This window comes from Parasteatoda tepidariorum, chromosome 7, assembly GCF_982258835.1.
Source record: "Parasteatoda tepidariorum strain Cologne lab strain chromosome 7, Ptep-v5.0, whole genome shotgun sequence".
In the NCBI taxonomy this organism is placed as follows: domain Eukaryota; kingdom Metazoa; phylum Arthropoda; class Arachnida; order Araneae; family Theridiidae; genus Parasteatoda; species Parasteatoda tepidariorum.
The window spans coordinates 14,083,443-14,107,962 of record NC_141761.1 but is presented as its reverse complement, the minus strand read 5'-3'; the positions used below and the strand labels follow the sequence as shown (position 1 = coordinate 14,107,962).

At 29.9% G+C, this 24,520-nt stretch overlaps 1 protein-coding gene across 1 annotated transcript; it reads left to right on the top strand.

Moving 5' to 3' along the window:
* The first annotated feature begins 9,847 nt into the window (after window positions 1-9,847).
* LOC147806876 (neurofibromin-like) lies at window positions 9,848-24,277 on the top strand. Its single transcript, XM_087168622.1, has 6 exons — window positions 9,848-9,913; window positions 13,311-13,480; window positions 13,860-13,938; window positions 19,486-19,605; window positions 19,682-19,773; window positions 23,964-24,277. Exons 1-5 carry the CDS (start codon window positions 9,848-9,850, stop codon window positions 19,757-19,759), a joined length of 513 nt encoding a protein of 170 aa, XP_087024748.1. The 3' UTR covers window positions 19,760-19,773; window positions 23,964-24,277.
* Window positions 24,278-24,520: the final 243 nt, after the last annotated feature.

Below are 24,520 nucleotides of genomic sequence, written 5' to 3'. Positions count from 1 at the left end.
TCAAAAACTGTTTATCCCCCCCCCCCAAAAAAAGGTCTTTAGCACTGTAAGAAATTCATACTCTGAATTCAAATTTTATAGCTTCAAACTCTTTGTCAAAAATCGTTAGCATTCCATTGTACTTTATCCCTCTTAAGCAATTACGGCTATAAAATAAGAATTAGTTAACGTTAGCTATTCTAATAGCCTAACGCAAATGGAATTCAAAGCGTTTTCCTCCAATAGTCGGCCAAAAGTGTGAACTTATTTTCAAAAATTTTCGCCAAATTAAGATCTTCAGCCATCCTTAAAAACTGTTACCCCCCCCCCCCCCAAAAAAAAACATATTTTTATCGCTGCAGGAAATTGATACTCTGAATTCAAATTTTAACGCTTCAAGCTCTTTGTTAGAAATACTTAGCGCTCCAATAACCTTTTTCCCTTGATCCCTTTTAAACTGCTATAAAATAATCGGCTTGCCATTAGTTAACGTTAGCCATTCTAATAGCCTAACGCAATTTAGATTCAATGTTTTCTCCCAATAGTCGGCCAAAAGTGTGAATTTATTTTCAAACACTTTCGCCAATTTAAGATCTTCTGAAATCCTAAAAACTGTTACCCACCCCCCAAAAAAAAACACATTTTTATCGCTGCAGGAAATTTATACTCTGAATTCAAATTTTAAAGCTTCAAAGATCTTTGTCGGAAATTATTAGCGTTCCAATAACCTTTTACCCTTGTTCCCTCTTTAACAGCTATAAAATAATTAGTTTACCATTAGTTAACGGTTGCCTTTCTAATACCCAAACGCAGATTAGATTCAAAGCGTTTTCCTCCAATAGTCGGTCAAAAGTGTGAACTCATTTTCAAACGCTTTCGCCAATTGAAGATCTTCAGCAATCCTCAAAAACTGTTCCCCGCCCTCGAAAAAAAGGTCTTTAGCACTGTAAGAACTTGATACTCTGAATTCAAATTTTAACGCTTCAAGATCTTTGTTAGAAATACTTAGCGTTCCAATAACCTTTTTCCTTTGATCCCTTCTAAACAATTATAAAATAATTACTTTACTAGTAGTTGACGTTAGCTATTCTAATAGCCTAACGCAAATTAGATTCAAAGCATTTTCCTCCAATGGTCTTCGAAAAATGTGAACTTATTTTCAAAAACTTTCACCAATTTAAGATATTCAGTCATCCTTAAAAACTCTTACCCCCCACCCAAAACACATTTTTATCTCAGCAGGAAATTGATTCTCTGAATTAAAATTTTAACGCTTAATGATCTTTGTCAGAAATCGTTAGCTTTTCAATACCCTTGATCCCTCTTAAACAGTTAAGGCTGTAAAATAAGAATTAGTTAACGTTAGCCATATTAATAGCCTTACGCAAATTAGATTCAAAGCGTTTTCCCCCAATAGTCTGCCGAAAGTGTGAACTTTCTTTCAAAAGCTTTCCCCAATTTAAGATCTTCTGTCTGTCTTAAAAACTTTGTCCCCCCTCCAAAAAAAGCACGTTTATAGCGCTGCAGGAAATTGATACTCTGAACTCAAATTTTAACGCTTCAAGATCTTTGTCAGAAATCGTTAACGTTCCAATACTCTTGATCCTTCTTAAGCAATTACGGCTAAAAAGTAAGAATTAGTTAACGTTAGCCATTCTAATAGCCTAACGCAAATGAGATTCAAAGTGTTTTCCCCCAATTATCGATCAAAAAAGTGATTATTTTGAAAAACTTTCGCTAATTTAAGATCTTAGACCTTCCTCAAAAACTGTCCCCCCCCCCAAAAAAACACATTTTTATCTCAGCAGGAAATTGATTCTCTGAATTAAAATTTTAACGCTTAATGATCTTTGTCAGAAAACGTTAGCTTTCCAATAACTTTGACCATTCATAAACAGTCACTGCTGTAAAATAAGAATTAGTTTACCATTAGTTAACGGTAGCCATACTAATAGTCAAACGCAAATTAGATTCAAAGCGTTTTCCCCCAATAGTCGGCCAAAAGTGCGAACTTATATTCTAAAACTTTCGCATATTTAAGATATTCTGCCTTCCTCAAAAACTGTTTCGGACCCCCCCCCCCCAAAATGTCTTTAGCACTGTAAGAAATTGATACTCTGAAATCAAATTTAAACGCTTCAAGATCTTTGTTAGAAATCGTTAGCGTTCCAATAACCTTTTACCCTCTATCCCTCTTAAACTGCTATATAATAGCTAGTTTCACATTAGTTAACGTTAGCCATTCTAATAGCCTAACGCAATTTAGATTCAATGTTTTCTCCCAATAGTCGGCCAAAAGTGTGAATTTATTTTCAAACACTTTCGCCAATTTAAGATCTTCTGAAATCCTAAAAACTGTTACCCACCCCCAAAAAAAAACACATTTTTATCGCTTCAGGAAATTTATACTCTGAATTCAAATTTTAAAGCTTCAAACTCTTTGTCAAAAATCGTTAGCGTTCCATTACCCTTTATCCCTCTTGAGCAATTACGGCTATAAAATAAGAATTAGTTAACGTTAGCCATTCTAATAGCCTAACGCAAATGAAATTCAAAGAGTTTTCCCCCAATAGTCGGTTCAGGATCTTTGTCAGAAATCGTTAGCGTTCAAATATCCTATTACCCTTGATCCCTCTTAAACAGTTACATCTATAAAATATGAATAAGTTAACGTTAGCCATTCTAATAGCCAAACGCAAATTAGAATCAAAGCGTTTTCACCAATAGTCGGTCAAAATTTCAACTTATTTTCAGAAACTTTCGCCAATTTAAGATCTTCTGCCTTCCTCAAAAACTATGTCCCCCCCCCCCCAAAAAAAAACACGTTTGTAGCGCTGCAAGAAACTGATATTCTGAATTCAATTTCTAACGCTTCAAGATCTTTGTCAGAAATCATTAGCGTTCCAATAACCCTTTACCCTTGATCCCTCTTAAACTGCTATAAAATAATTAGTTTATAATTAGTTAACGTTAGCCATTCTAATAGCCTAACGCAAATGAAATTCAAAGCGTTTTCCTCCAATAGTCTGTTAAAAATGAGAACTAATTTTCCTAAACTTTCACCAATTTAAGATCTTCAGCCATCTTTTAAAACTGTTCCCCTCCCCCCCAAAAAGAAACACATTTTTATCGCTGCAGGAAGTTGATACTCTGAATTCAGATTTTAACGCTTCAGGATCTTTGTCAGACACTATTAGCGTTCCAATAACCTTTTTCCCTTGATCCCTCTTAAACTGCTATATAATAACTAGTTTCCCATTAGTTAACGTTAGCCATTCTAATAGCCAAACGCAAATTAGATTCAATGCTTTTTCCCCCAATAGTCTTCCAAAAGTGTAACCTTATTTTCAAAAACTTTCGCGAATTTATGATCTTCAGTCTGCCTCAAAAACTGTGTTCCCTCCCCCCCCCCAAATAAAATACGTTTTTAGCGCTGCAAGAAATTGATACTCTGAATTCAAATTTTAACGCTTCAAGATCTTTGTCAGAAATCAGTAGCGTTCCAATAGCCTTTTACAATTGATCCCTTTTAAACAGTTACGGCTATATAATAAGAATTAGTTTACCATTAGTTAACGTTAACCATTCTTATAGCCTAACGCAAATTAGATTCAAAGCGGTTTTCCTCCAATAGTCGGCCAAATGTGTGAACTTATTTTCAAAATCGTTCGCCAATTTAACATCTTCAGCCTTCCTCAAAAACTGTCCCCCCCCCCAAAAAAAAAATACGTTTTTAGCGCTGCAAGAAATTGATACTCTGAATTCAAATTTTAACGCTTCAATATCTTTGTCAGAAATCGTTATGTCCCTAAATCCTTTTTTCCCTTGATCCCTCTTAAACTGCTATAAAAGAATTAGTTTTCCAGTTGTTAACGCTAGCCATTCTAATACCCAAACGCAGATTAGATTCAAAGCGTTTTCCTCCAATAGTCGGTCAAAAGTGTGAACTCATTTTCAAACGCTTTCGCCAATTGAAGATCTTCAGCAATCCTCAAAAACTGTTCCCCGCCCCCGAAAAAAAGGTCTTTAGCACTGTAAGAACTTGATACTCTGAATTCAAATTTTAACGCTTCAAGATCTTTGTTAGAAATACTTAGCGTTCCAATAACCTTTTTCCTTTGATCCCTTCTAAACAATTATAAAATAATTACTTTACTAGTAGTTGACGTTAGCTATTCTAATAGCCTAACGCAAATTAGATTCAAAGCATTTTCCTCCAATGGTCGGCGAAAAATGTGAACTTATTTTCAAAAACTTTCGCCAATTTAAGATATTCAGTCATCCTTAAAAACTGTTACCCCCCCCCCCCCAAAACACATTTTTATCTCAGCAGGAAATTGATTCTCTGAATTAAAATTTTAACGCTTAATGATCTTTGTCAGAAAACGTTAGCTTTCCAATAACTTTGACCATTCATAAACAGTCACTGCTGTAAAATAAGAATTAGGTTACCATTAGTTAACGGTAGCCATACTAATAGTCAAACGCAAATTAGATTCAAAGCGTTTTCCCCCAATAGTCGGCCAAAAGTGCGAACTTATTTTCTAAAACTTTCGCAAATTTAAGATATTCTGCCTTCCTCAAAAACTGTTTCGGACCCCCCCCCCCAAAATGTCTTTAGCACTGTAAGAAATTGATACTCTGAATTCAAATTTAAACGCTTCAAGATCTTTGTTAGAAATCGTTAGCGTTCCAATAACCTTTTACCCTCTATCCCTCTTAAACTGCTATATAATAGCTAGTTTCACATTAGTTAACGTTAGCCATTCTAATAGCCAAACGCAAATTAGATTCAAAGCTTTTTCCCCCAATAGTCTCCAAAAGGTGTGAACTTATTTTCTAAAACTTTCGCAAATTTAAGATATTCTGCCTTCCTCAAAAACTGTTTCCGACCCCCCCCCCCAAAATGTCTTTAGCGCTGTAAGAAATTGATACTCTGAATTCAAATTTGAACGCTTCATGATCTTTGTCAGAAATCGTTAGCGTTCCAATAACCTTTTACCCTTGATTCCTCTTTTACTGCTATAAAATAATAAGTTTACCATTAGTTAACGTTAGCCATTCTAATAGCCAAACGCTAATAAGATTAAAAGCTTTTACCCCCAATAGTCGGCGAAAAATGTGAATTTATTTTCAAAAACGTTCGCCAAATTAAGATCTTCAGCCATCCTCTAAAACTGTTACCGCCTCCCCCAAAAGGTCTTTAGCTCTGCAAGAAATTAATACTCTGAATTCAAATTTTAACGCTTCAAGATCTTTGTCAGAAATCATTAGCGTTCCAATAGCCTTTTACTCCTGATCCCTCTTAAACTGCTATAAATTAATTGGCTTGCCATTAGTTAACGTTTGCCATTCTAATAGCCTAACGCATATTAGATTCAAAATGTTTTCCCCCAATTATCGGTCAAAAAAGTGAACTTATTTTCAAAATCTTTCGCTAATTTAAGATCTTTTGCCTTCTTCAAAAACTGTTTATCCCCCCCCCCCCAAAAAAAAGGTCTTTAGCACTGTAAGAAATTCATACTCTGAATTCAAATTTTATAGCTTCAAACTCTTTGTCAAAAATCGTTAGCATTCCATTGTACTTTATCCCTCTTAAGCAATTACGGCTATAAAATAAGAATTAGTTAACGTTAGCTATTCTAATAGCCTAACGCAAATGGAATTCAAAGCGTTTTCCTCCAATAGTCGGCCAAAAGTGTGAACTTATTTTCAAAAATTTTCGCCAAATTAAGATCTTCAGCCACCCTTAAAAACTGTTACCCCCCCCCCCAAAAAAAAACATATTTTTATCGCTGCAGGAAATTGATACTCTGAATTCAAATTTTAACGCTTCAAGCTCTTTGTTAGAAATACTTAGCGCTCCAATAACCTTTTTCCCTTGATCCCTTTTAAACTGCTATAAAATAATCGGCTTGCCATTAGTTAACGTTAGCCATTCTAATAGCCTAACGCAATTTAGATTCAATGTTTTCTCCCAATAGTCGGCCAAAAGTGTGAATTTATTTTCAAACACTTTCGCCAATTTAAGATCTTCTGAAATCCTAAAAACTGATACCCTCCCCCCAAAAAAAAAACACATTTTTATCGCTGCAGGAAATTTATACTCTGAATTCAAATTTTAAAGCTTCAAAGATCTTTGTCGGAAATTATTAGCGTTCCAATAACCTTTTACCCTTGTTCCCTCTTTAACAGCTATAAAATAATTAGTTTACCATTAGTTAACGGTAGCCTTTCTAATACCCAAACGCAGATTAGATTCAAAGCGTTTTCCTCCAATAGTCGGTCAAAAGTGTGAACTCATTTTCAAACGCTTTCGCCAATTGAAGATCTTCAGCAATCCTCAAAAACTGTTCCCCGCCCTCGAAAAAAAGGTCTTTAGCACTGTAAGAACTTGATACTCTGAATTCAAATTTTAACGCTTCAAGATCTTTGTTAGAAATACTTAGCGTTCCAATAACCTTTTTCCTTTGATCCCTTCTAAACAATTATAAAATAATTACTTTACTAGTAGTTGACGTTAGCTATTCTAATAGCCTAACGCAAATTAGATTCAAAGCATTTTCCTCCAATGGTCGGCGAAAAATGTGAACTTATTTTCAAAAACTTTCACCAATTTAAGATATTCAGTCATCCTTAAAAACTCTTACCCCCCCCCCAAAAAACACATTTTTATCTCAGCAGGAAATTGATTCTCTGAATTAAAATTTTAACGCTTAATGATCTTTGTCAGAAATCGTTAGCTTTTCAATACCCTTGATCCCTCTTAAACAGTTAAGGCTGTAAAATAAGAATTAGTTAACGTTAGCCATATTAATAGCCTTACGCAAATTAGATTCAAAGCGTTTTCCCCCAATAGTCTGCCGAAAGTGTGAACTTTCTTTCAAAAGCTTTCCCCAATTTAAGATCTTCTGTCTGTCTTAAAAACTTTGTCCCCCCTCCAAAAAAAGCACGTTTATAGCGCTGCAGGAAATTGATACTCTGAACTCAAATTTTAACGCTTCAAGATCTTTGTCAGAAATCGTTAACGTTCCAATACTCTTGATCCTTCTTAAGCAATTACGGCTAAAAAGTAAGAATTAGTTAACGTTAGCCATTCTAATAGCCTAACGCAAATGAGATTCAAAGTGTTTTCCCCCAATTATCGATCAAAAAAGTGAACTTATTTTGAAAAACTTTCGCTAATTTAAGATCTTAGACCTTCCTCAAAAACTGTCCCCCCCCCCCAAAAAAAAAACACATTTTTATCTCTGCAGGAAATTGATTCTCTGAATTAAAATTTTAACGCTTAATGATCTTTGTCAGAAAACGTTAGCTTTCCAATAACTTTGACCATTCATAAACAGTCACTGCTGTAAAATAAGAATTAGTTTACCATTAGTTAACGGTAGCCATACTAATAGTCAAACGCAAATTAGATTCAAAGCGTTTTCCCCCAATAGTCGGCCAAAAGTGCGAACTTATATTCTAAAACTTTCGCAAATTTAAGATATTCTGCCTTCCTCAAAAACTGTTTCGGACCCCCCCCCCCCAAAATGTCTTTAGCACTGTAAGAAATTGATACTCTGAAATCAAATTTAAACGCTTCAAGATCTTTGTTAGAAATCGTTAGCGTTCCAATAACCTTTTACCCTCTATCCCTCTTAAACTGCTATATAATAGCTAGTTTCACATTAGTTTACGTTAGCCATTCTAATAGCCAAACGCAAATTAGATTCAAAGCTTTTTCCCCCAATAGTCTCCAAAAAGTGTGAACTTATTTTCTAAAACTTTCGCAAATTTAAGATATTCTGCCTTCCTCAAAAACTATTTCCGACCCCCCCCCCCAAAAAAATGTCTTTAGCGCTGTAAGAAATTGATACTCTGAATTCAAATTTTAACGCTTCATGATCTTTGTTAAAAATCGTTAGCGTTCCAATAGTCTTTTACCCTTGACTATTCATAAACAGTTACAGCTATAAAATAAGAACTAGTTTACCATTAGTTAACGGCAGCCTAACGCAAATTAGAGTCAAAACGTTTTCCCCCAATTATCGGTCAAAAAAGTGAACTTATTTTCAAAAACTTTCGCTAATTTAAGATCTTTAGCCTTCTTCAAAAACTGTTTATCCCCCCCCCAAAAAAAAAGGTCTTCAGCACTGTAAGAAATTCATACTCTGAATTCAAATTTTATAGTTTCAAACTCTTTGTCAAAAATCGTTAGCATTCCATTGCCCTTTATCCCTCTTAAGCAATTACGGCTATAAAATAAGAATTAGTTAACGTTAGCTATTCTAATAGCCTAACGCAAATGAAATTCAAAGCGTTTTCCTCCAATAGTCTATTAAAAATGAGAACTAATTTTCAAAAACTCAACCAATTTAAGATCTTCAGTCTGCCTAAAACTGTTCCCCCGCCCCCAAAAAAATACGTTTTTATCGCTGCAAGAAATTGATACTCTGAATTCAAATTTTAACGCTTCAATATCTTTGTCAGAAATCGTTATGTCCCTAAATCCTTTTTTCCCTTGATCCCTCTTAAACTGCTATAAAAGAATTAGTTTTCCATTTGTTAACGCTAGCCATTCTAATACCCAAACGCAGATTAGATTCAAAGCGTTTTCCTCCAATAGTCGGTCAAAAGTGCGAACTCATTTTCAAACGCTTTCGCCAATTGAAGATCTTCAGCAATCCTCAAAAACTGTTCCCCCCCCCCCCAAAAAAAAACACATTTTTATCTCAGCAGGAAATTGATTCTCCGAATTAAAATTTTAACGCTTAATGATCTTTGTCAGAAATCGTTAGCTTTTCAATACCCTTGATCCCTCTTAAACAGTTAAGGCTGTAAGATGAGATTTTCCAATTGAAGATCTTCAGCCATCCTTAAAAACTGTTACCCCCCCCCCCCAAAAAAAAACACATTTTTATGGCTGCAGGAAATTGATGCTCTGAATTCAAATTTTAACGCTTCATGATCTTTGTTGTTAGAAATTGTTAGCGTTCCAATACCCTTGATCCCTCTTAAACACTTAAGGATTTAAAATAAGAATTAGTTAACGTTAGCCATTCTAATAACCAAACGCAAATTAGATTCAAAGCTTTTTCCCCAATATTCGTATATATAGTGTAGCCCCGTAGCCAATTTCCCCTTATTCTATTACATAACCTATCTAAAAGCTGCTTTAATGCCACTTTTTTATTTTTTTTCATTCATGAAAATTCTTTATTTACTTATTTTTTGTATTTATAAAAACTCCTTATATTATTTCTGTTTAAGAACTAATTTAGTTTTCATGTATCTTGTTTCCCTAAATTATGTTGGTCCATTCCATCTCCACATTCCCATTGGTTTTAAGATATATCCTTACTTAAAGCATTTTTAAAAGAAAATATTTTTTTAAAAATAAACCCTAACTTAACTAGATTTTTTTAATGAGTTTTTTTCAAGAAGCTTCAAAAGTTTTTGAAATTGAAATGTAAAACATTTTTTATCGAAAATTAACTTAAAATTGATTTATGATCAACAAGAAATTTTCACAATAAAAACCTTAGTTAATTCAATATTTTTTTAATGTCTATTCATTGTTAGTAAGAAAAATCATGCATCAACATGAGTTTGGATCGAACATTTAACTTTTCTTAAATAAGAATTTCGATTCGTCAACGATATTTTCTTATCAAATAGAAGTTTATTTTTTGTTATTATCAGATAGATGTCTATTTTTTTCTTCAATCGAAGCTGTTTTGTAATGTGCTTGAAATTTATGTGCAGTTAGAGCAACAAATAAAGCTTGGATTTAATCTTCAAGAATAATAATTAAATAAAAATGATATAGGACTTTTCATTTATCTTTAAGACAATATAATTATAATATTTAAGGAATTAAAAAATGACTTTTGTTAGTATTTTGCAACCATTTAAAGAGGCTCCCTCAGTAAAACCCATGGAGCTAGGAGTAAGTGGAGAAGACACTCCCATTGACCCACTCCTTTCAAGGGAAAGCAACCGCAAGAGTTCGTGGCCATCTTACTTGCTGCGTCGTTGTGCGCTCATACATCTTTCTATTTGTTGTTAATCCATGCTTTTTAACGGAGCTTGGAGGGCGGTTTTGAAGGGTTCTTAATTTGATTTAAAGTGTCAAGTTTAGTCTTTTAAGTTAAATAAGAGATCCATCCATCCAAGCTTTCTCCATTTTTATTTAGCCGTTAGAATTTTCGTATTTCTAACTTTCAGAAAAAACATTTCAACTTGACAGAATTTTTAAAGCAAATGGAATTCTTGGTAAACTTTATATTAGGTCAAGTTCATTTAACAATCACTATGCACTTTTCAATGCAATTTCAAGAAGATAAAAAAGTTTATTATCTAGAAATTTAAAATTTATACTACTCTAATAGTTTTAATTCATAGGTCCATAAAGTCAGGTAACTAATTATTTTTACGAGAAGACAAGAAAAAAAAATATTAGGTAGTTATGAATGTGTTGCATCCATGGAGCTAACTCTAAGCTCAATATAGAAATAAATTGAATACCACAGTATTGAAAGATGTTTATTCTTAAAGAATGATTTCAGAAAGTGAAATACAAATTTATACAAATTTCTCTTGCTGAAAATAAATCTATATACATATGAAGATTTATACTTTGACAGTTTTATGAATACTTAAATAGGACATTTTTAATTGCATACAAAGTAAATCAATTTTAAAAAAATTATGTCAAAATATTTATTAAAAAAAGGAAAAATATGTTACAGATTAATAAAATATTATCGCAGTATTCTAGTGATTATTCAAAAAAAAATTCTTAAACCTGAGCAAAGGCACTTTGAAAAATCTAGAAACAGATCCTTAAATATATATATATATATATTGTTTATAAATTGAATATGGCTGTTTTCAAAATTATTAAATTTGAAAGAAAAAAAAATTAGCTTAGGGATTAGAAAATTCTATGCATTAAAAAAAACAATAATAATAATAAATATATATATATATACATTGAGAGAGAAACATGTTCAATGTTTTCAATAAAGGTATGTACATTTAATGTATACAACAAAAAGCAACTAAAAATTTCCTTAGAAGGATGCATTGAACTTTATAAATCCAGAAAAAGATTCTTAAATGTAGAGAAAAACACATTTAATGTTTTCAATGAAGGTATACAACAAAAACATTTAGAAAAAAAAATACTTTAACTTAGAGAATTTTTAAAACAAAAGTAAATCTATTTCATTTTACGATTGCTATGCATTTATCAATACAACTTAAAAAATATAATTACATTTATTAAGAAATGTAAAATTTAAACCACCCTGGGAGTTTTATAAGTTCAAACTTATTATACTAGTAAAGGTAGATTAACTTATTATGTTAAGAAAAATTAGAATTTAAAGAACAAGCTCTGAGCGGTTATGAATATGTCACATCCATGGAGCTAACTCATAGCTCAATATAGAAAATGAAATTGAATACCACAATATTGAAAGATGTTTCTTGTTAAAAAAAGAATTTCAGAAAGTGCAATACATAATATCTGTTCATTTCTCTTGCTAAAAATTAGTCTATACAAATCCATATTAATATACCTAAATAATTTATACTATGAGAATTTTATGAATACTTAAAATATGACATTTTTAATTGCTTACTAAGTAAATTAGTTTAAAAAATTTTTTGTCAAAATATTTCTTAAAAATAAATAAAAATTAGAGATTGAGAAAATATTATCACAGTATTCTAGTGACTAACTCAAAATATCTTAGCCCCAAGAGCAATAAACAATTTCTTTAAAAAGGTTTAACTTCACAAATCCTTAAATATATATATATATATATTCTCTATAAATAGAAAATTGATTATTGCTAAATTTAAAATAAATCATTTTCATTTAAAAAAGAACTTTGTTTAGGGATTAGAAAACCCTACGCTTTAAAAAAAATTATTATTTTTTTTTTATAGAGAAATTACATTAAATGAAGGTATAGAACAAAAACTATCAATACCTTAACATTAAGTAAAAACTAAATCACTATAAAGCTTAGAATAAATGTATATATAATCTTGGAGTACTTTATTATTATCTAATATTATATGCAATCACTTGTATATAATATTAGATTTTTAATAAATTTAAATTTTTTTTTATCTATTTCATATTTTCAATGCAATGGGATACTTTCTGGTTTTCATAACATCAGTAAAAAATATTAATTATCAGATTTCAAGAAGTCATAATTATCTGGTAAAAGACGTAATTTCCAAGTAAAAATAATCAGACAAAGTAAGACTAGTCGAATAACGAATAAAATAAAAACGATAATGACTGTCTGAACATGCCACAATTCAAGCATAAACGAGCTACAACTGCCAATGTTTAGAAGTATGTAAGATGGCCGACGGTTAATTTCGCAGTTAACATTGCTAAATTTCGGCTTCACTAATTTCTGCTAGTGTCTCCTCCATCTACTCCTACCTCCATGGTAAAACCATCCATTCTTTATTTTGAAAAATTAAATCTTTCTCGGCAAATACAATAATTAATAACAGGCAATGTACAATTGTTTTGGTTTACAGATTTATATCCTCTTCAATTTTTTAGCAATTGACCCTACATTACAGAAATTTGTTATAGTTAAAAAAAATGGAAGACATCTCATAATTATTAAAAGTATTTAAATTGTTTAATAATAATTGTTTAAGTGTGTTAAAAAAAATTTATATGCAAATGTTTAGAAACAAAAAAAAGAAGCAAATGAAAGGAAACTTAATTTTTAAATTTAAACAAACATAGTCCCAACATGAACATTGAATAGTATCCTAGATGTCAATGGGAATACAAACATAAAAAAAGATGAAAAAATTTTAGCGAGTAAGCTTTTGCAACAATACATATACACATTTCATTGAGTTGATTTTAGGTTATAATTTTTGTTCAGCTTGACTGTGTTTGATACTCAAACCTAGTTGTTTCCACTACTGAATTTCAGTACTCAAATCTAATTTTTCATTAATCTGATACCACTGAATCTTTGGTACTCAAACCTACTCTGTTATTGGTTCTTCCAGAAAAATCGGCGTAACTAGTTTTAAAATTTATTTTATTTTGTTTGATTATTTTTTTTGTTCTGTATTGTATTTTTTCCATGAAGCATCATTATAAAAGAAATTCAAGATTTTAATTATGCCTTAGATATGTTCTCTTGTTTTTAGTACACAACTTTTGATAATTTAAAAATTCTGTGTTGAGATTTTTTTCAAAGTCTTAGGAATTAAGTATTTATTGTCGAGCATAAAATTAGTATAAAATTAATTAGGAAATATCTTATTTTATATTTTCTATATTATAGAATTATGCATTCCTTCAAATAACACTATTTTCATCAAGCAAATCACTGAAAAGCTTGCATTTAACTCTGGAATTTCTCGAAGAATGTATTCAAGGATTTAGATCTTCAACGATTGAGCTAAAACATTTGTGTTTGGAGTATATAACTGCATGTCTTCCCTATTTAACAAGGTATCTAGAAATGTTATAAAAAGTGATTATTTCTTATTTTCTACTTTTTTTATATACTTATTGTGAAATAAATGTATATTACATCCTTTCATGAAACTAAATGCTTACAAATATTTATGTATTAAAAATTCTGTTTGTTAATTGATAATTCCATTCTCTTTTGAAATTGTTAATTTTATTTTATGTAATTTAGCCTATAATTGATTTTATTTAATTTTTTATCGATTTCATTATATTTTAAATAGTGATAAAAATCTTAAAATGGCATTGCAATGTAGAAGTAGAGTTAATTATTTTTTGGAATTTTATTATTTACTTCCTATGCTTAAAAATCACCAAGCTTTAATCCAGACTCACATTATGTTTTCTTATTCTTAAGATGTATCCTTGTATCCAAGCAAAGATGTGGGGGTCAAGTATCTGATCTTCTTGTTACAGTGCTTGATAGTTTCATTAAGGTAAGATACATTTAGATACTCGTTTAGTAGCATTTTTATAGTCTGGTTATTAACAATGTATGATTTGTGTTGATAAAAGTCTAAATAGTAGAATGATAAGCAGTTATAGTGTCAAGTGATTTACATTTATACTATCTTTAGAAAAGCTGTTTTTCCCCCAAAAAATTTACTTGTTTAGTGATTACTGATGCAGAATTAAATATAAATATCAGCTGCCTAAAACTAAATATATTATACTTCTTTTAAGCATTGTGATAGAAACATAATTCATAAATAGGTAAGTTTAGAATAGAGAATAGAGTAATAATCATAAAGTAATAACCCAAGTAGCACCTAATATTAGATAAAATCAGAAAATCGACAAAATCTAACGTTATCTTGCACAACTTCTAATATTAGAAAGATACAAGAGGTCGCTGTTTGCTCAGCATTATATAATATTGCATTCTATGCAAACTTATGTTATCTAGCGTTCGCCATACTATTATTTTGCATTAGTTTTGATGCTATATAATATTAGATTTCGTATTTTCTGATATTATTTTGCTTTTTATTTTTTTGGAGTTAGCAAGAGGAAGACATGGATGGTAGTAGAATAATTCGGCGATGCAATTTTACTTAATTTTCTGCATTGTTGTGAAGCAGTAAAACACAGAACAATAGATTTATGTCATTCCATGCATTATTTACTTAGCAATACAGAAATACTAAATAAAATTATATTAGCGAATTCTGCTACCTTCCATTTTTCTCCTCCTTACTCCAAAGTATATCTTATGTTCAGCTGATTTTTTTGAATATTTCAAACTTAATTAGGAAATAATATTTTATTGCAACTTTTATTGATATTTTTTTCTTTTATTCATACAATGGGTTTTCTGACAAATTTTATATCATTAATAATTTTTAAGTCTTTAATTTTAATATGTACTCTTAATTTTTTTAAAAACCTGGGCTTATTTTATCAAAATCTCAAATTAATTTGTTAGTTTGTAATATACATATTTTTTAAATGTGTAACTTCAGCCATGTGTAATTTCACAATTATCATTAGTTATTTATATTCTGAAATTATGTAATAAAAACCACACTATATAATTATAAAGTTATATATTTACATTTGAACTGAATGGAAATTTAAACTTGAAATTTTTTCCCTTTTTAATATTAAAATTGTTCGATTTTTAAGTGGACATTTCTTGCAATAATTGGCACAATAAAGAACAAAATTTAAAAATATTCAAATTACTTACTTCAACAAATTTACACATATTTTTTCCCCTTCTCTTTTCACTGGAATTGCTAAATGGAGAAATACTTACGCAACTTTATTCTTTTAGTATTTGAAATTTTATTTAGCAAAACACTTAAAAACAGAACTTCAAAGCAAGGTAGAAATTTTTCCAGAGAATGAAACCGGGAAAGCAACTAATAACATGAAAATTGATAAAATTTTTATAATGTTAAAATAACTTTTATGGGCACATCAGAAATTTTCATCAATTCGATAATTATTTAAAGGTGTTATGTTCAATTAAACTAACAATCTTTGCAAAAAATTTACAGAACATTTTAATTTCAAAACTGTCAGTAAATATTTTGTGTTATCTAAATTAAATTTGCACAAACACATAATTGCATACAAGAATGAGACTAAAAAATAATAATTTTTTTTACGTTATCTTTTAAAAGTTGCCTTTAGTATTAATGATAAAAATTTGACTACAATCAATTACTCTTTTGAGAAAGTTACTATAACAGAATAGATTTTTGATTAAGACAATTCCATTCTTTGTTTTTCTCTGATTATATAGTATGTGTTATGAAGAATTAGTCTTAAGAAAAAAACATATATTATGCATTTAAAAAAGTTGCTTTTGCAAAGAACCTTATATATAAAAATTTAAACAAGATTCTTCACTGATTTAAATTTTCTGTTTTTACAATAATGTAAATAAATGTTCTGCTAAATTTTAAATATTAAGCCAAATAAATTTTTACTATTATCATTATTTTACAATTACATTAATTTAAACATCGTAAAAATATATATACACTTCTTACCTCAAATTTGAACTGCAAAATTGAAGTAATAAAAACAATGCTAGTAGTATTGAACTAAAGTTGCTCATAAGTTACAGTTAATGTTCAACAATGATGTTAAAATAAAATTGCTTCTGATATCTTCAAAATTTCTTGAATTTTCATAACACTTAAACATAACTATAATAACTAGAATAAATTGCACAATGCAGTAGTTAAGAATAAAAAAATAAATAAAATAAAATCATTACACACATTTCACTACTTAATTAATTTTATTTTAAAACAAAACACAATATAAATATAACTTTACTCAACTATAAAAGCAATACATTCTTAACATCATTGTTTAATATAAGCTTATCGATATTCTTTTTTTTTTAAATATAAGTTAAGAACACGTATTTATAATTAAATAAAATTATTTTTATTTCAAAAAGCAACAGTAGGACCATGAGTTATCATTTTAATTATTATTATTTTTAAATTTAAAGAAGTTTGAAAACGTTACAGTCATTTCATGCAGATTAAAGTTTTTCTTCAATTCAATTTTTTGTTTTTGTGCAACTGTACTATATTTCAGAGCAATAATAAACTGAAAATCTTTTCTTTATTGAAAGATTTTATAAAATGGTCAGCGACATTAATGCATATCACACAGGGATGCACCTTTCTTCAAACTTTCAGCTCCGGCAGATTTAAAGAGAACCTCCAGTCGTTTTGTTTTCTGTCAGGATCGAATATATGGTTCCCAGTTTTCTACCAGAATATTAATTTCCCTTTTGCATTGTACAGCACCTATCTTAAAACTGAATGGCTCCTTCTTGGTAGATAAGCTTGTTTATCCAGCAGACGAAGCTAAAATTATAAGCGAAAAAAGTTAACTTTACATTGAAAACACTAAATTTAAATCTCTACATTACTTTATAACATTAAATTAGTTAAAGTAAATTTAAAACTATTAAGCATTGAATATTTCTTTAAAACTTAAATCATTTCATTAGAAAATGTTTACAATTCAATGGGTAGATTTCCGTAACAATACCTACACCATAAACTCTCAGTATCACCGAGCAAGAATAGAATAATATTTCACTTATAACCACTTTCAAATAATAATTTTATTCTTTCTTAATTAATATTATTTTTTAAAAATAGAAGAAATTATAGTTCAAAACGCTTAGGCCCTTTTCAATTGAAGTGAATATTCAAGTATATATACAGATACAAAAATATATCAAATTCAATACTTTTTAATTTTTTTTAAAGATTAAGTGCAATGACACTTAACTATTAAAATATATTTGCACATTGTATAAGCTCATAGAGCCACTAGGAAATGTTCACATTTCTTTTAAAAACTTCTTAAATAAAAATTTAATACCTTTTAAGCACTGTTCTTCATTTAACGTAAACACACTTTGAATAGACCATATTGTTGCTTATTTTTTAACTATTTGCTATCATTTATAAATTAATATAATTAATCATACATCAAAAAAAACTGTCTATATTCATGAAATGAAAATAAAGATATTTAACTCATCATTTTACAATATATTAAGCAGGAAATTCAAATAATGTAACAACAGTGTTCGACTTGTGAATAAAATTTCTTACATTCTAAAATGCAATGGTTTTAACTAAAAAGTAATTGTTTTAACATGGAAAACTTGTTTACTGAAAATTTATTTTTATCTTTATCATTGCAATGAAAAAAAATTCAAACTGCAAAACTCTTTATGACAAGGCAACAAAAAACGTTTCGAAAAGTGTTAAATAAACAATTGCTTATTTTCTTCTATTGCTTATTTTAAAATTTGATTAATATAAAAGAACATTAATGTAAAAAGATACTATGAGAATTCAAAATCATCAATTCATGGTTGAAAAAATCATATAGAAGGAGAATTCTCTAACAATTCACATATTTCAAAGTTGTAAATATGTATTAAATATAGTTCGCCCCTTCCCCCAAATATTTTGACATAGCATTCTTTAAAAGTCAGTATGCATACCCAACATTTGTCAAATATTTTTTTTCTTATAGTTTAACTAAATTTTTACAGTATTAGATTATTTCTAATAGGAATTTATTTAAAATATATAATTTAATCAAAGCTCTAAATTCTCCATAATCACCATTTTGAATCGACCATATTATTGTTTATTTTTTAATCATTTACAAATTAATATAAATAATGATGCATCAAAAACATACAGATTAGCCTATATTCAAATAAAAATCTGTCTATATTCAAATAAAAATGTTTAATTGATTGTTGTACAATATTTTAAACATGAAATTTTAATATGCTAGCGATATTGTTTGTATTAAACTTTTCTGTTTCAGTTGTATTTTAAAGGCATTTGGCATCATTTGGTTTTGAGATTCTTGCAAACAATGTATTTGATTACTTATTACTTATGTTTACAATTCTAACAATACTTGTGTTTACAATACTAAAAGTGTTAACACCAACGTAAGATGGGGCACAGCTTGCAACACGAACAAACAGTAATAAACAAATGGAAAGAGGCCAAATCAAGACTGCCAAAAAAGCGAGATATTCAAAATCTAGCAACCATGTCACCTTTTTTAATAATAAATAACAAAATAACTAAAACAAATCTTCACTCCAAACTCCCCAGAATTACATACTAACATTAATATCTTATGAAATACGGCAGATTTGAGCTCAGAAATTATCTAATTTATTTCTTTTATTGAAAACAAAATTATCCGTTTGAAAACATCGCCTATCAGAATAACGTGTAGTAAGCAGCTGCAAACTTTTTAACCGGAACTAGAGTAGGTGCCGAGCTCGAGATTGTTATTGTTTACATTCCTATTGAAAACACCATACATAAGTTAAAAATTGGCATTTTGTTTAGGTAGTATATTTACTTCAAACTTTACCTTAGTAACATTTTCAGATAGGTGTTTTACAAGTTTCTTGGATATATACTTAATATCAGCTCTGTGCAGAAAATCTTATTGCCAAAAAACCTCTTCTGAGCATTTTGAAAATGTCATTTATCATTATATTATTATTGCCTAGAGACATATCCTAGAAATTTTTCAAATAAGAGCATTCTTGAAATAAGAGATATATTAAAGGATGTTGGTTTTTATTAAGTGTGAAATTTAAATAGTTGAAAAGCATTTAAGTTAAGTGAATCAACAGAATCTTAAATATTAATTGATTTTTAAAAAAATGGCGATTCATTATTACGATTATTAACACATATTATAATTATCTGTCAATTTTAATTAATCAGTATGTAATAAATTATTTCACTTTCTCTCAATCTATTGTATTTATTGGTTATCTAGTGTGGAAGTTGCGTTAAAAATATTATATATTCATCAGGATTTAAATTGAGATAGAAGTGCCGATTTAATATTAGTTATAATCAATTTGCTGTCTATGTGAATTCAAGATTACATAATATCCATATTTTCGCGTTTGATTTTTTTTATAACCATTGCTCTTTTTGCAGAGGAGTGTTACTGGTGGTTTAGGCTCAGCACAGTCCGAAATAAGGGCCAACACTGCCCTAGCATTAGCCTCATCTAATGTTCAACTAGTTGCATTAAAAGTTATTAGCCGATTATGTAGAGTAAGTACCAGAATGATTCTTACTTTTTACTTGTGAAGAAGTATTTTTCAACTGAATCCATCAAATTTTATTTTAGGTTATTGAAAAAACGTGTACTTCCCCAACTCCTACACTAGAGCAACATTTGATGTGGGATGATCTAGCTATCTTTTAATAATTCACTTGATGGTAAGCACCTCTTAATGTAAATGTTATCTGCTGAACTTTTTTTAAATAGAATTAGCTTGTATTTGTGTTATATGAGGAGGAAAACCTCCTAGGGTTAGCCTGATAACAAATGAATTCTAGCACATGATCCGTCTACCACTGGGGATACCTCAGCACTGTTATCAACACAATCCAAGAGCAAAACTCGTATCAAATAACCACCACTGGTATTTGAACCTGGTTCACCTCATTGGCAAGGCAAATGCAGGGGTATCAGTGCACCTGCAAAGTCATGAATTTCGGTATTGGACAAAATTTGTCATGAAATGTCATGATTTTAACTATTTTTTTAAAAAAAAAAGCATGGATTTAAAAAAAGGGAAACCTGCCCGAAGGCTCGAGAAAAAGAGAATGTATTTTAAGTGACTTAAAAATTCCTTAACTGGTATAGGACCAGAAAAATTACGACCAATTAAATTTAAAGAGGCGGAGAGTTTGAAATTTAAAGGAAAGAGATTGGTTAGTTAGCCCCCCTAAAATTAAAAGAAGAAAAAGAAAGGCGTGAATAGAGGGGTTGGCTGACTTTCCCCACAGGAAGTGCGATGACCGCAATGATCATGAGAAAGGTCAACTGGAAAGTTAGATTAAAATTGCTAAAACGAAAAAAAAGAGGAATAGCGTTTAAAGAAAAATTAAAGGCTTAAGTAAAATTAGAAATTAAATTGTCACTTTACATTAAGTGTAAATGTAACATGCACCATCGTAACTTTTTTAATTTTTGAGCAGTTGTCAAACCTTGAACTTTTCTTTTGAGATAAGGGTGGAAACCCAAGTCTATATTTAACAGAACTTGCTTAGACTCTCGCTCACTTCTGCAACCATTTTAGTAGGGCTCTGTGGATTTTTTTGTATCTTTTCAGGAGTTTTAAAATGCTCATTTTTGTGAGAAATGAGCGTGGACTACCTGACCTGGGTCGACATGACCTCAGTCCTTTCGATTGCATCCTTAAATTTATTCTAAATGCTTTGCTTTAAGCAAGAATCGTCTGCACTTATAGAAAGCGCCAATCACAGGAACAGTGAGAGAGAAATTGTTTTGCCAATTGATTAAAATTAATTATAATTTTTGGTATAAATGTATTTTGTAGCTACCCTGTAAAATGATTAAATTTCCTGCTGGAAATGTTCAAAATCTTGACGAGGACTGAAGAAAAATTAAAATTTTTTAATCAATGAATTATAGGTGACAAATTATTTGTAACAAGTCCTAATAGGGAACTGTGCTTTCTAATAAAGAGAATAAAACCATCTCGAGATTAATCACCTGTAGTATTAACACCTTGAATGCCATGCTAATTTTACATGGCTTGCTCGTCTGGCCAGAATTATTTTCTCGGTATATATTGCATTAATTTCTTCAAACCATTTTATTAGCGATAATAATACGAGAGGCATCCAGAAAGTAAGTTTCCCGATGTTTTCTCCTTTAAAGTAAACGTAATTAGCCGTGTCAATTGCGCATGCGTAATAAATCCCTGACGTATGAATCATATGCCAGCCGAAGAGGTCCCTCCTCGTTCCAGCAACTTTGGAAGCTTTTATTTCTTCTCCTGCCACCTGCGAGGTTCGGTCAGTGATAAAGTTCTTGAATGCGCAAAGCATTGCGAAAATTGAAATTCATCGTCAGGTCTATGGGCCGAACATCTTGAGTAAGTAGATGGCGCATCACTGGTGTAAGCAGTTTTACAATGTTCGTCCACATACGGCTCGACGCACAGATGTTTTGACAGAATTTGGCTGGGAGTTGTTTGATCATCCACCCTACAGCCCTGATCTTGCTCCCAGCGATTTTCACCTTTTCGTGCACCTCAAGTAATTCCTGTCCTCCGGTAAGCGTTTTGGCCAGAACGTAGAGTTGAAGACGTCTGTCACACGCTGGTTCCATTCAATGGCGGTAGAGTTCTACGACAGAGGGATACAAAAGTTGATTCCACGATACGACAAGTGTCCCAATTGTGGTGGTGGCTATGTAGAAAAGTAGCTGAAACATAGCTGTACTTGTTGCCAATAAATATGTTCCTGAAAGTATAAGTTCTTCTTTGGAAAAAAATAGGGAAACTTACTTTCTTTATGTCCCTCGTATCAAAAAATTAAAAGTATTAAAAATTTACTCGAATTATGTGTTTCTTATAATCTTGGCTTCACCGGTGACCCCCGTGGCTCTACGAACAAACTCATGGCCGATCACCGGTGACCCCCATGGCATACAACGTGGTAAATTATTGAACGTTTTATTGAAAAGTCTTGATAAGGAATGATAACATTATCCAAATAAAATAAAAGTTTTAAATTAAATTTCAAAGTAGCAAAGTATTATATTTATTGAACTGCGGTTAAACCTTGTTCATTTTGACATAGTGCTAAAATGAGGTAAAAATAAAATAAAATTAAAAAGCCTAAAATAAATGAATTTTTTGGTCATAAATAACTAAGAATTACTAAGTCGAGTTTTCTTCGATTATAATCTTATTTTTCATTTTAAAAAAACATTAAATTAGTAAATTAGAAGCATAAATTACATAATGTTTTACTGAATCATCCCGATATTAAATCATGCGAAAACCAAATTAAATTAAATTTAAGCATGAAATAAAGTGCAAAAATTAATATAAATAGTAAAATAGGAATTGTACATTGTAGTAATGTATAAAATACTTGTATAAAGTAAAGCTTAAAATATAAGTATTGCATACTTTTTACTTCACTAAACATTTTACTCTTTAAAGTAAAAGTAGAAATTATTGAAAGAATAAAGATTAGTAAAGAGTTAACATAATATAAAGTATACCGTAAAGTTAAACATAATATAAAGTATACCGTAAGTAACGCATAAAATATAAAGAAAAGTGTAAAGTATAATGAAAAGCGCGAAGCAAATAAAGGGTAAGATACCGTGAAATATATAGGAAAGTATAAACCAAAGCTTTAAATGTAAAGTAATGTAAAGCAATTTAAAATAATTTAGCCAAAATGTAAAACGCGCAAAGCAATGTAAAATAATAATGTAATAAGCAATAAAAATGACGCTTAAAATGTATTGTAAGGAGCAGCATGAAGTTTAAGGTAAATAATAGTATACAATAACGCATTAAAAAAATAACACGTAAACGTAAGGCATGAGAAAAGGAACGCATAAAAATGTCGAAGTCATATATAAGAAGAAAAAATACACTTTGAGGTAAGGTGTAGAAGCAACATGCAAAATAAAATAAAGCTTATCAGTTAAACATGAAATTTTTATGCGTAAGGAAAAGTAACACGTTAAGAAAGGCGCCAAAATGATAACGCATAAGAAAAATAGAAGTAACGTATAAAAGAATTATGCATTAAGAAAAAGACAGAGTACAGTAAGACCCCGTTCAACGCGTAAGATACGTTCTATCAAAATGGAGCGTAATGCGAAACAGCGTTAAACGAGGCTGTCTTAACATGTAAATAATGGGGTTAGGGGAAGATGGATAGAAAATTATCTAGGTATTATGTTTTTTTAATAAAAATAAAACCAAACATTTATTTCTTACAGAAATAAAATAAATGTAAACGAATATACGTACTTATAAAAAAACAAATAAAATTCACTTCAAGGTATTATGAAAAAATATATTGAATTAAATTTGATGAATAATTAGTTAAACATAAAAAAATTGTTAGTCTTTTTGAACAAGCGTATTAATGCCATATTAACAATCGCTACATTTAATCAGACGAAAAAAACAATAAATTACGAGTTCACATCTCTTTAAAAATAATTGAATTAGTTAAAAAAAAACAGTTGAAACTGATGGTTTAACGGTAAAAGTTTTGCCATAATAATTTAGTCAACATTTCATATATATGTTTTATTGTTCTGATACAATTTACTAAATGGTTTTCAAATAGATCATTATTATACTATTGTTACAGGTAAAGATAAAAATGATTTTTCGAGTACACTTGATCGCAAAATTTTGACATGTTTAATGGTATAATTAAAAGTACCCTTATTCAAATACGGTAGAGGGAAAGCACACAGTATGGTGCTCTCGAGAGGGTATTGCTTCACTTTTCTGAATTTGTCTTTTCCTCTATACTCTATGAATGAGAAACAAGGGTTTTTGCAAACATTATGAATTGTAAAAGCATGTTATAAAGAGAGTGTTCTTTCATTACAGGATCTTGAGAGACTTGGAAAAGTGAGTGTTAAAATCGACAAGTCGCAAAACTGTTTAGAAGATGATGGTATGTTATAATTGAACGTACGCCACCCCTGTCGTGTTCGTTACAGTCTCCAACGTAGTCTAAATATTCTCCTACATATTCAAGAATAATTTGATTTAAAATCATCTATAAACTGAAAGGATAGCCGCATGTTATGAAGTTCAACAATTCACGTCATTGGGGAGGTTTGAGTGAGAAAGTTCCGTTGAAAGAGGATTATTTTCGAAGAAGTAAACGAGAACTGTAAAGACGGCCAAGTTAACTTAGTAAAATGTTTATTTATATTTTTTTATATTTCATTATACTTTATTTATACTCATATTTTATGTATACTTATAATTTTATTTATACTCATATTTTATGTATACTTATAATTTTATTTATACTTATAATTTTATTATTATTTATATATTATCTTCTGATTCTTGTGAATTTAATTAAAATGTATTGCGTGTGTGTTTTCTTTACCCCTAAAACATGAAATAAGGTATTGAAAAAAGAATATCTTTAA

What these genes read in the sequence shown, in the direction of transcription:
- LOC147806876 (XM_087168622.1), top strand. Translation starts at nt 9,848, where the DNA reads ATGACTTTTGTTAGTATTTTGCAACCATTTAAAGAGGCTCCCTCAGTA. An exon ending in TGCTTGATAGTTTCATTAAG is followed by an intron (nt 13,939 to 19,485) that starts GTAAGATACATT and finishes CTCTTTTTGCAG; the next exon opens with AGGAGTGTTACTGGTGGTTT. An exon ending in TTATTAGCCGATTATGTAGA is followed by an intron (nt 19,606 to 19,681) that starts GTAAGTACCAGA and finishes ATTTTATTTTAG; the next exon opens with GTTATTGAAAAAACGTGTAC.